Source organism: Nycticebus coucang, chromosome 2 (genome assembly GCF_027406575.1).
Source record: "Nycticebus coucang isolate mNycCou1 chromosome 2, mNycCou1.pri, whole genome shotgun sequence".
NCBI lineage: Eukaryota > Metazoa > Chordata > Mammalia > Primates > Lorisidae > Nycticebus > Nycticebus coucang.
In genome coordinates this window covers 134,593,149-134,605,681 of record NC_069781.1, presented here as the reverse complement: position 1 = coordinate 134,605,681, position 12,533 = coordinate 134,593,149, and the positions used below count along the sequence as shown (strand labels likewise).

The following is a 12,533-nucleotide window of genomic DNA, read 5'->3' as shown; positions in this document are numbered from 1 at the left end:
ATAGATGATCCCTGAGGAATGCCAGATGGTAGACGTAGTAGACAAAGACTTTAAATCATGTATTATAAATATATTAAAAAGAACCAAGGGAAACTTTGTCTAAAGAATTAAAGAAAAAATATGAGAATGATGTCTGAACAAAGACAGAATAGTAACAGATAGAAATGAAAAGAAAACCAAATAGAAATCACAGCGTTAAAAAGTATAACTCAAATAAAAATTCTCTGCAAGAATTAAACAGTAGACCTGAGTACACAAAAGAATCATCAACTAACTTAAAGATACATCAATTGAGATTATGCAATCTGAAGAAAAATAGATCCTAAGAGAAGCATGGGACTCCATAAAGCGTACATAATTGGGGGATCAAAAGGAGAAGAGAGAAAATGAAAAGGGTATAGAGAAAATTTGAAGAACTATGGCAAAAACTTCCCAAATTTGATGGAAAGACATGAATATACACATCCAAGTTCAATGAACCCGAATAAACTCAGAGATCCATGCCTAGACATATCATAATCAAACTGTCAAAAGCCAAAGCCATGGACAGAACTTGAAGGCAAAAGGTCACTGACTTATCACATACAAGAGACCCCAATAAGATTAGTGGTTTCTAATCACACAGCGCAGGAGGCAGTGCATATTCAAGGTTCCAAAGGGGGCGGGGGGACTGGCTGCCAAGAATTCTATATCAAGCAAAACTACCCTTTAAAAATGCAGCAGAAACTAAAGGCATTGCCAGATAAACAAAAATGGAAAGAATCTGTTGCTATGAGACCTGAACGACAATAAATAGTAAAAAATCTTTCAGACTGAAATGAATAAAACAACAAACTAGATAGTAACTCAAACCCACACAGACATAAGAGACCAGTGACGGTGACGACACAGATGTTATGGTTTGGATGTAGTTTCTCTCAGCTAGAGCTCAAGTTGAAGTTTAATTGCCAGTGGAACGGTGTTGGAAAGTGGTGCCTTTAAGACGTCATCAGATTGCTAAACGGTATTAATGTCTTTCTCTGAAGACTGGATTAGTTCTCACAGGAATGAATTCAATCCCCTAGAGTGGGCTGTTATAAAGCAATGCTACCTCTTGTGCACTCTCCCGATTTTCCTTCCCTTTCTCTGCTGTTTTGAGGCTCCAAAAGGACCTCACTAAGGAGCCTCATACGTGGCCGCCCAATCTATTTAGCTCATGGTTCTGCAGGCCGAACACCTTTTTTTTTTTTTTTTTGAGACAGAGTCTCACTATGTCTCCCTGAGTAGAATGCTGTAGCATCACAGCTCACAGCAACCTCCAACTCTTGGGCTTAAGTGATTCTCTTGCCTCAGCCTCCCAAGTAGCTGGGACTACCAGGCGCCCACCACAACGCCCAGCTATTTTTCAGTTGTAGTTGTCATTTTTGTTCGGCAGGCATGGGCCGGGTTTGAACCCGCCAGCTCTGGTGTATGTGGCTGGCACCCTAGCCGCTGAGCCACAGGTGCCGAACCTGAACACCTTTTTTTGGTAAATTACTTAGCCTTGGGTATTCTGTTACACACACACACAATAAGGCATACAGAAAACAAGTAAAATGGGAAACATAATGCTTCCTTGTCAGTAGTTACATTAAAGGAAAAGTAGTTAAATGCTACAATTAGAAGGTAGAGATTGGCAGAATGGATTTACAAACACGATCAAACCACCTGCAGTCTACAACAGACTTCCTTTATATTCATAGGCACAAAATGTTTGACAGTAAAAGATGAAAAATGACATATGCCATGCAAACACTGACCAAAAGGAAGTTGGAGTAACAATCCTAATATCAGTCAAAATACTTGTTAGGACAAAAATTGTTGCCAGAAACAAAGAAAAACATTTCATAAAGAAAAGGGGCCAATCACCTGAGAATATATAACAATTATAAACATATTCATACCTAACAACTGTCCCAGAGCAGCAAAGATATAGCACAGAGCAGCATCCTGAAGAGTGAGCTGGTCGCTCTACACTGATTAAAGAGAAGATATCAGCCTAAGTTAGTCAACCCAGCACTACAGCCTAGAGCAAGCGCACCCCTGGAAAGGCCGTTAAAAAAGTACAGATACCTGAGCTCCGCTCCCAGAAATTCTGATAAGACGCATCTGGAGTAATCTTTCTCATAGTTCGCAGGCGTGCAACCAGGATGAGGAGACGCTGGCCTAGAGATTAGGAGACGGGCTCTGAAGCATGCTGCCTGGGTTCAACCCGGAGCTCCACTCCTTACCTTGACCACAACTCAACTTTGCTGTGCCCACATCAGAGAAGAGTGTCTGAGCACAGTGAATCATTACACATGTTAGCAATTACCGTCATCATCATTGTTATCATCCTCCGCTCAGGACAAGCACCGCTTGAGGCACCTCTGAACCTTCACAATGGACCGAAGTTGGGGACAGAGAGACAGAAGGCGGCTTTACGGGTGGAGAATAAGTTCAGCTGTTCCCTCCTGAGCCTGCTTCCTTCCCCCAGGGACCCTAAAATGATCCTGACAGTCAACACAGACCTCCCATGTTCACAGATCCCAAAAATGGTCTTCACATGCTGGGCCGGGCCTTTAGCCTCCATGTAACTTCAAGTGCCACTGACCTACGTTTAAAGAAGCTTTCTCAGTGTCCATTTGAAGGGATGTTCCTTTAAGACCCTCTGAGCTGATTAAGCAAACTAGTCTAACAGGAGGCAAACTCTGCAAACAGAGTCTGGCTGTCTGTGGAATGTCCTGGAAGGGACCTTGGAGGTGGAAAACAAGATAAATTAGTGCACATTTCAGTTACATGATGCACCTGTTTTCTCAAACGGCTTAATAAGTTTTTGTGGTCACTCTGCGTAGCTTCTTTATACTCTTATCATATAAACCACTGGCTGCCAATTACTATTATTATTAGTATGTGTACATGCAGAACTTAGAGTGGTTAAGAGTACATAAGCTTATAAGAAATAAACTAAGGTCCCTGTATGCCGGAGTGAGCAACAGCCTCTCCCCTTTCAGACATTTCAATGCAGATTTCTTCCTCTGCAGCACTGGCCTACGAGGATGACGTTTCACACAACACAGGCCTACGAGGATGACGTTTCAAAAAGGTCAACTGAGCCCTCCCCCCCGAGAAACACACAAAACCACCAAGCCAATAATACCAACTACCCATCCCCTCATCAGCACAGTCTGTCTTTTATTAATAGGAATAAGACAACCAAAGACAGCCTGACACTGAGTGAAAAAAAAATCATGAATAAAGACCTACATGATGAAAGAGATCAATTAACCTGTGTGTGGGGGGGTGTGAGAGAATATCTGATAAACAAAATTCTAATTAATATCTTTTAAGGAGACTGCACCATACCATGAATGTTTCATAAAGTGTAAACACACTGCTATGAAAAAAGAAGCAATTAGAGAATTTGCACAGAGAGTTCTCAGAAAATAACATGGCTGTCTGTCAAAATAGACCATTCAACAGAAGGGTCAAACAGGAGAACATATAATCGCAGAAGCCCAAATTAGTTATCTAGAAAATAACACAGAAGAAATACCCAGAAAGTAAAGAGAAAGAAAAGAAAAATGTTCAAAAATGTTAAGAGTCCCATAGGATGAACAGAAGCCAAGAAGAAAAGAAATTCAAGAAAGAGAAGGAAAATGTTCAAAAATGTTAAGAGTCCCACAGAACAGAAGCCAAGAAGAAAAGAAATTCAAGAAAGAGAAGGAAAAAAAAAAAAAGATGAGATATAATCAAAGACTTAGTGGAAGTAATTTCCCCAGCAAACTTTCTTTATCCAATAGACAAATAATTAAAATCAGCCCAACATAGCTGGGCATTGTGGCAGGCATCTGTAGTCCCAGCTACTTGGGAGGCTGAGCCAAGAGGATCACTTAAGCCCAAGAGTTGGAGGTTGCTGTGAGCTATGACGCCACAGCACTTCACCAAGACTGACAAAGTCTCAAAAAAATAAAAATAAATAAAACCAGCCCAACAATTCACTACAGTAGCTGATAACCAAATATGACATCAACACACAGTATCTTTCCAGGAATTAGAGCAGAAAATACAGTTGACCCGTGAACAACACAGGTTCAAACTTTGCAGGTCCATTTATGTGTGGACTTCCCCCACCTCTGCACCCTGAGACCACAAGACCCACCCCTGCTCGTCCTCAGCCCACTCAATGTGAAGATGATGAGGGGGAAGACTTTATAGCACATTCCACTCAGACTTAATGTACAGTGAATATATTTTCTCTTCCTTAGGTTTTTCTTAGTCTGGCTTACTAATCTTGTTTTTTTCTTTGTACATACACGACATACAAAATATGCGTTAATTGACCGTTCATGCTATCACTAAGGCTTCCAGTCAACGGTTGGCTATCAGTAGCTAAGTTTTGGAGGAGTCGAAAGTTATGATCAAATTTTTTATTGCATAGGAAGCTGGTGCCCCTAACTCAGTGGTTCTCAACCTTCCTAATGCCACGACCCTTTAATACAGTTCCTCATGTGGTGGTGACCCCCAATCATAAAATTACAAGCAACGAAAATAATTTTACGGTGAGAGGTCACCACAACATGAGGAACTGTATTAAAAGGTTATGGCATTAGGAAGGTTGAGAACCACTGCCCTAACTCCTGTGTTGTTCAAGGGTCAACTATATATTCTCATCTCTAAATATCATAGATAGGGTTTGTTCAGAAATTAATGTATTAAATCAATGCAACCACAATCAAGTCAAAAATAAAATCAAAATCAAATCAGTATCCAACTTTGCAAATTCTGAAATTTATTAAAGAGAAAAATGAACATAAGTAGCCAAAAAAATTGAAGAAAATAAAAGAAGGAATATAAAGCTGGACTAATTCAAACAATATAATATTGGCTTAGAAATGAATGAACTCAACTGAAAGATTCATGAAATAAAGATCAATAAACAGACCATGTTTTTTTTATTATGCTTTAATAAACTACAATGGCAATATATTAGTAAACTGAGACAAATAATGAACATTCAAGAATAGTACTTGGGAAATGGCCATGCATTTGGAAAAGATAAAGTTAGAGACTTACTTCATACCATATGTAAAAATAAGTTCTGAGTCAATTACCTAAACAGGTAAAGAAAAAATAGAAGTGTTTTAGAAATACATAGGAGAATAATTTCAGAATTATGGGACAAGAGAGACCTTTTAAAGAAAGAAAGAAACCCTACAAGCCACATTAAAAAAAAGAAAAGATCTTGCAAGATAAAAAACTAATACTTCTGTATATTTTTAAAAAGATGCCATCAAAAATTAAAAAGCAAACAAACTGATATACTAGACAGACTGGAATTAAATAATAGTAATTTAAAATAGAAAAGTATTAACTTCATTAAGAAATCCACAAATTAATGAAACAGTCTTAGACAGAAAAAAAAAAAACAGTAACAAGCAATTCATGGAAGAAATCCAAATGGGTAATGAAATTTTACTATTTGTTTTATTTCTGTCCCATCTATTCTTTGTTCTCTTTTCTCTTCTTTTCTTGCCTTCTTTTGTATTAATTGGGCATTTTTTATTACTCTATTTTATTTCCTTTGTTTGTTTCTTAGCCTCCTCTTTGTTTTGTTTTAGCAGTTGCTTTGGGGATTACAGTACACATCTCTTACTTATCATAGTTTAGCTTCAAGTAAAATTATACTTCACATATACTTTAAGAATCTTAAATTGTACAATTCCATATCCCAACCTTTATACTGTCTTTTCATACAATTCATTCATACAAATGTTATAAGTCCCACAATATGCTGGTGTGGTTTTCTGCCTGTCCTTTGTATTTTGTGTGCACTGAGCTTCTTGAACCTGGGGTTTTCCAGTTTTTACTCAATTTTCCCCCAAAATAGCTATTATTTCTTAAAAAAATTTTTTTTTTGAGACAGAGTCTCACTTCCTCACCCTCGGTAGAGTGCCATGGTATCACAGCTCACAGCAACCTCAAACTCTTGGGTTCAAGTGATTCTTTTGCCTCAGCTTCCCAAGTAGCTAGGACTACAGGCACCCACCACAATGCCCGGCTATTTTTTATTTTTTGGTAGTTGTCATTGTTGTTTAGCAGGCCCCGCTGAGTTTAAACCCCCCAGACCTGATGCATGTGGCCAGCGCCCTAACTGCTGAGCTACAGGAGCCAAGCCTCTTCAAATATTTTTTCAGTTAACCCCATTCCTTATTCCACCCATACAGGATTAGGATTCTTGAAATTGCCCCACACAGCTCACTGATCTCTGCTGTTGGCTTCTACGGTAGACTTAAAATGCAAACAACCCTAAACACACCTTTCACCACAATTAGGAGAAATGAGGGAGGCCCCAGCATCCTTGAATGCCTGTCTCTCTGCCCCAACATCCTTGAACACCTGTCTCTCTGCCCCAGCATCCTTGAATGCCTGTCTCTCTGATGACCCTTCCATGCAGCTCAGAAATCATGTGGGAATTTCTGTGCTTCTGTCAAACCGGGGTCCCTAAATGCAATGAGGATGATGGATCCCAGGGTGGCAGGGGCCTGAAGACAGGTGGACGACGTTACTATCCCAGAGAGCCAACACATCTCTGCTGCTGGCTCCAAAGACCCCGCTTCTGCAATCAGATCTTGATGAATACACATTCCAGTTTGGGCTGATAACATTTGGCAAAAAAAGCAAACCACCATCTGAGTAAACCAAAATGCCAGATTCCTCAAACACCACATTATAAAATACAAACAAAACATATAACGGGATCGATATGGTACTTACGTCCCTACATATCAGTGCTTTTTAAAATAGATTCACATTGTGAGTAATTTGTTATTTATAAAAATAAATCCTAAGAAGTACTTTCAGCCCCACTAGTCTTTCAACAGTATTATTTATTACAAATAATCCAGTTTCCAGCTCAGCACTACTTCACATTAAGTTTTTATTTTTTAATTATACTACCGGTGATGATGTGTGAGATGGTTTCTGTTGCTGATACATAATCTATCACAAGATATTTCACTGAATCTTTCAAACAAACATCTCATCAGAGCTATATAATCTTATCTCTAATTGGCATCCAGCATAAAGTAGAATCTTTTGTAGCAGAATGTAAAGAAGACAATTATCTTAGTATCATACCAGACACTAAGCAAATATTAGAAAAAAACTACCCCAGTAACGTGAAAACACATATTCTCCATGGAGCTAGCAATTACAACTCTTCAGCATTTGGAAAGGTTCTTATAAAATACGACAAAAGGCTCAGCACCTGTGGCTCAAGCGGCGAAGGCGCCAGCCACATACACTTGAGCAGGTAGGTTCGAATCTAGCCTGGGCCTGCCAAACAACAATGATGGCTGCAACCAAAAACTAGCTAGGCGTTGTGGCGGGTGCCTGTAGTCCCAGCTACTTGGGAGGCGGAGGGAGGAGAATTGCTTGAGCCCAGGAGTTGGAGGTTGCTGTGAGCTGTGATGCCACGGCACTCTACCCAGGGCAATAGCTTGAGGCTCTGTCTCAAAAAGAAAAATCCCATCATTCGTCTTCTCGTCTTTGAATCACGTTCGCCAGTCTGGAAGGGGAGGCTGCCTTGCCTGGGTGCTCAGCCTGCTGCACTCTCTCCCGCCTGCTCTCCTAACAGGGCCTTCTCCCTCCAGCTCCTCAGTCACCCTGAGCTAAAAGCTTCCATCTCTCCTTCATCTCACTCTGTCTGTCTATGGGCTCAGAGTGATGAAAATTAGGAGAAGTAGCCAAGCTTGTGACAAGCTTGTGCTTGTGAGCCCTGCACAGGGAAACTGCTATCAGCAGCACAGCAGCACTAAAACCCACAGTCAACAGGGTCCCTCAGTCCTGTCCCCAGCCAGCCAACCTGGCTAGGGTACCTGGCATGGCTATGCGGACCCTGGGGCAGTAGGGCCCACCTTGCTTCTTCTCAGCACCCTGAGGGACAGATACTCTCTCTCCCAAGAGGGCAACTCACTGTGGTGGGGGGAGGGGCCGCTGTGCCCCCCTGGAGTAAGCTGAGCGTACTCAGCCACATCTTCAGTTTATACCTCCAACAAGATGGAAACAGATCATTAGCAGAGAGAATAAAAGCAGAATTTTGGAATATATAAAAGAATTCTTAAAATCAAGACTTCAAGCCCTTCCACTGATAAGACCCTGGACCAGGTACCTTCCTTTCTAAGCCTTACTTTCCTTGCACCTCAGGCCTCATACATTATCTGGAAAACTTGGGTTCTCTTTCTAGGCCCTGAAGGGCTCAGAGAAGGCACATAACATCGTCCAGCTGACACTTCAGATACCCACACGACACCTGTGCGGAGAATGGATTTGAGAAAAAACAAACTCTCGGCACACAGATCTGTTGGGAAGCTCCTGCAGCCTCCGTGAGACGCTAGGCACGGTCTCAGGAACAGAGAAGATGGCCAACTGCACAAGTATAAAATGAGGGACAGCGAGGGAGCTTGGGAAGGTGGTGGACCAGGGAGGAAGAGCAACTCCAAATGAGACAAAATATACGAAGGGACAAGATGACACTTTTGAAGGAGTCGAGGGATTACAGAGGATCCATGGAGAAGAATCATAACGTGTACATGGACCATGGGGTCGGAAAAAAGGAGGATCCAGAGGCAGAGAACTTCGGGTTTGAGTTCCAGCTTATTACTTCCAGGCCTGTGGGCCTCGTCCCATCTTATAAAATGGGAAAACCAGTCAGGTGCGGTGGCTGACACCTGTAATCCCAGCACTCTGTGAGGTCAAGGTGGGTGGATTGCCTGAGCTTGGGAGTTTTAGCCCAGCCTAAGAAAGAGCAAGACTCCATCTCTAAAACTAGCCAGGTACCATGGCAGGCGCCTGTAGTCCCAGCTACTCAGGAGCAAGAGGATCACTGGAGCCCAGAAGTTGGAGGTTGCTGTGAGCTACAACACCACAGCACTCTACCAAGAGCAACAAAGTGAAACTCTGTCTCCAAAAATAATTTTAAAAACATGGGAAAATCTACTTTTGCCAAGACTTTTAGAATGAAGGCACACAGATCCCACCCAAGGAATGGTCACTTTCATTATTGATAGTTTTTTGTTTGTTACCCTATGTTAACCTTGGTAGAATGCCATGGTGTCATAGCTCACAGCAAGCTCAAACTCTAGGGGCTCAAGTGATTCTCTTGCTTTAGCCTCCCAAGTAACTGGGACTATAGGCGCCCAACACAACACCTGGCTTTTTTTTTTTTTTTTTTTTTGTAGAGACAGAGTCTCACTGTACCGCCTTCAGTAGAGTGCCAGGACGTCACAGGACTCACAGCAACCTCTAGCTCTTGGGCTTCAGTGATTCTCCTGCCTCAGCCTCCCGAGCAGCTGGGACTACAGGCGCCCGCCACAACACCCGGCTACTTTTTAGTTGCAGTTCAGCCGGGGCTGGGTTTGAACCCGCCACCCTCGGTATATGGGCCTGGCGCCCTACTCACTGAGCCACAGGTGAGGAGGTCTCCCTCTTGCTCAGGTTGGTCTCAAACCTGTGAGCTCAGATGATCCACCTGCCTCAGCCTCCCCAGTGCTAAAATTACAGGTATGAGCCACTGTGCCTGGCCTTGATAGTGTTTTTTGTTGGTATCATTCTGGGTAGAAAAAAAAACCTTTTTTTTTTTTTTCAAATTTATTTATTTTTATTGTTAAATCATAGCTGTGTACATTAGTGCAATCAAGGGGTACAATGTGCGGGTTTCATATACAATCTGAAATATTCTCATCAAACTGTTCAACGTAGCCTTCATGGCATTTTCTTAGTTACTGTATGTAGACATTTGTATTCTGGGTAGAAAAATTTTGTGTGTATGTAGAATTTTTTTGTGAGAGATCCTATTACATGTGTCAACTTGGTTATGCCACCACACCTAGATATGTGGCCAAATACTAGTTTAGATGTCACCATGAAGGTATTTTTTAAAATATGACATTAACACTGTGTCACCCTCAGTAGAGTGCTGTGGCGTCACAGCTCACAGCAACCTCAAACTCTTGGGCTTAAGCGATTCTCTTGCTTCAGCCTCCCAAGTAGCTGGGACTACAGGCACCCACCACAAGGCCTGGCTAATTTTTTGTTGCAGTTGTCATTGTTGTTTGGCAGGCCCAGGCCAGGTTCAAACCTGCCAGCCTTGGTGTATGTGGCTGGCACCGTAACCACTGAGCTACGGGCGCTGAGCCAAGGCAGTGGATTTTGAACAAAGCAGTTGCCCTCCACAATGCCCTTCTTCACCCAGTATCTTAAGAGGACCCGCCGGTCTAGGGAACAGCAGGACACCCAGTAAGAAGCTAGGTCTCTGCGTTCCACTCCGCGGAAGTGAAGGCTCGCTGCTGCGCACGCCCAGGGCAGGAGCCAGAAGCAAACATGGCCTGCAGTAAGCCAAGGAGAATCTGGGGTTTGCTGCAGCAGCTAAAGTTACCCTAATGGTATCATCCTTGCATAAGACAAAGAAGTCAGCTAAGTTAGCTGAACCCCTTCTCTGCCTGGGGCTGAGAGGAAACAATTCCACAGAGGTCAGCACTGCCTGCCTTCCAGAAGGCGCCCATCTCCGCAGGCAGGGCTGGGGAGCAAGCCCTCAAGGGAGCATGCCCTCTGCTTTAGCAGGTCCGGCTGGTGCTATGGCCCTCCTCCCAAATGAGGCCCTGAGGCCCCACCCTGCAGTTTGGCTTCCCCAGGACACACGCGAGCCACAGTCATGAGGATTCTCAGCTCCTCATCCACTACAAGCCCCACACATCCTGCCTGGTAAAATGCCTGCCCCGTGAGCTTCCCTGTTCTGGGGCCAGCCATGCAATAGCCAGGGTCCCTCTCATCCACTCACCCACCCTGCAGAGGGCAGCTTTGCCTTTGCTGTCAGAGGGCATAAAATGCCTGCAACTCAGGGACGGGTGAGGAGGAGGGGGCGGCTGTCCCCACGTTGCTGACGGCAGCGAGTCACTGCACTTCACACCCCGAGGATGTCCACCCACAGCTGCTGTATTCACTGCCCTTCGTCTCTGCACCAACAGTCGCTTCCTGATGCCATAGCTGAGACTCTTCAAAATAACCCGCAGGCCAGGCACGGCGGCTCGTGAGCAAGACTCCATCTCTACTAAAAATAGAAAAACTAGCCGGGCATTGTGGCAGGTGCCTGAAGTCCCAGTTACTCAGGAGGCTGAAGCAGGAGGATTGCTTAAGCCCAAGAGACTGAGGTTGCTGTGAGGTGTGATGCCACAGCACTCTACCCAGGGTGACAGAGTGAGACTTTGTCTTAAAAAACAAAACAAATCAACAACAACAAAAAAACCAGCAGTAGGGTAGGAATAGGGTAGGGTAGGGGTGACAGTTACAGATACAGATAAAACAAGACTGGCTGGGTGTTGACATCTGCTGAATCCAGATGAGGGGTGCTCATTATACCAGCGTCTCTACTTTTGAGTTTAGAATTTCTAAATAAAAAATATTTTTTTACAAAGGAAATCTCCCAGGCGCTGAGATACAGCAGAAGGTAAGGCCGCTCTGCTGTTACCCCGATAACCACGGCAGGATGCCACAGTTTCTCCTGTGAAGGAGGCGTTTTCAACAGACAAATGTGGGGTTTTTTTTCTATTTCCATTAATATTTAGTTCGTGTCATTATGTCCAAGTCTAATCACTTAAAGAAGAGATTTTAAATAATTGATTAATATAAAAGAAGAAAACGCCACACTGTCATCTTCATGACCAGTCACCACCCCTGGAAAATCTCTTCCTGTGCCTCTGACACGGACACATACATATATTAATGCACCCACTGAGAGGGACAGGCGTACAACAGACACAAATCTGCTCAGGTACTTTCCGGAGGGAAAAACCATCCTCTTTTTTGTCTCCCATGAGGCCTACTTCTTAGCACAAGGCCACAGCAATTCAAATAACTGTGCTCATCTCACACTCACAGAATTTTACAGTCTCCAACACACAAAAATCTAACACTGCTTGAACTCTGATAAAATATGTCCTGTTCATGTGATCCCATATAAGCATGGACAGGTCGGCACGTCCAGAGCTAAGGCCTGCGCACACTTTCCAAGGTCTCTGTCTGTGGCCTGTCCTTACAGGTTGCCCCAAAACAAACCAGACAAAACCAATGCCCTTGGAGTGTCTTAGGAAAACACGGAAGGCGCATTTCCAGACACACTGCCGGTAGGGTGCACTGGGGGTCTCACGTAGGACCCCAGCAGCACTCAGCAGCTACAGTTTCATAAAGTTCTGCAGAAATCCTGGCATTGTCCTCACCACTGCCTCTGACATGCTCACACCTCTGAAGGTGGGACCTGCTCCACAGTCGCCTGGGGACACAGGTGCAACTCACCACAAGGGAGAGGGGCCTCTTCCAGGAAACAACACCGATGAGTCCCGACAGCAGCACCTGGAGGGGCAAAGAGGTGAACAGGAAGGTGAGGTGCTGCAGAGAACAATCAGGGCACCCCCACTGTCCCACCTGAAGAAAGACACGTGGTAGTCAGCATCCAGGAGTGAGGTACCAGGAGCTGTCAG

At 43.7% G+C, this 12,533-nt stretch overlaps 1 protein-coding gene across 2 annotated transcripts in view; it reads right to left on the bottom strand.

Moving 5' to 3' along the window:
- Positions 1 to 12,533, bottom strand: part of ENTREP2 (endosomal transmembrane epsin interactor 2) — a 454,036-nt gene that overhangs the window by 210,681 nt on the left and 230,822 nt on the right. For both annotated transcript variants that reach the window (XM_053581956.1, XM_053581957.1), the window contains exon 2: positions 12,349 to 12,405. In XM_053581956.1, coding sequence (XP_053437931.1) covers positions 12,349 to 12,405 — 57 coding nt within the window. The remainder of the gene's footprint in view (positions 1 to 12,348; positions 12,406 to 12,533) is intronic.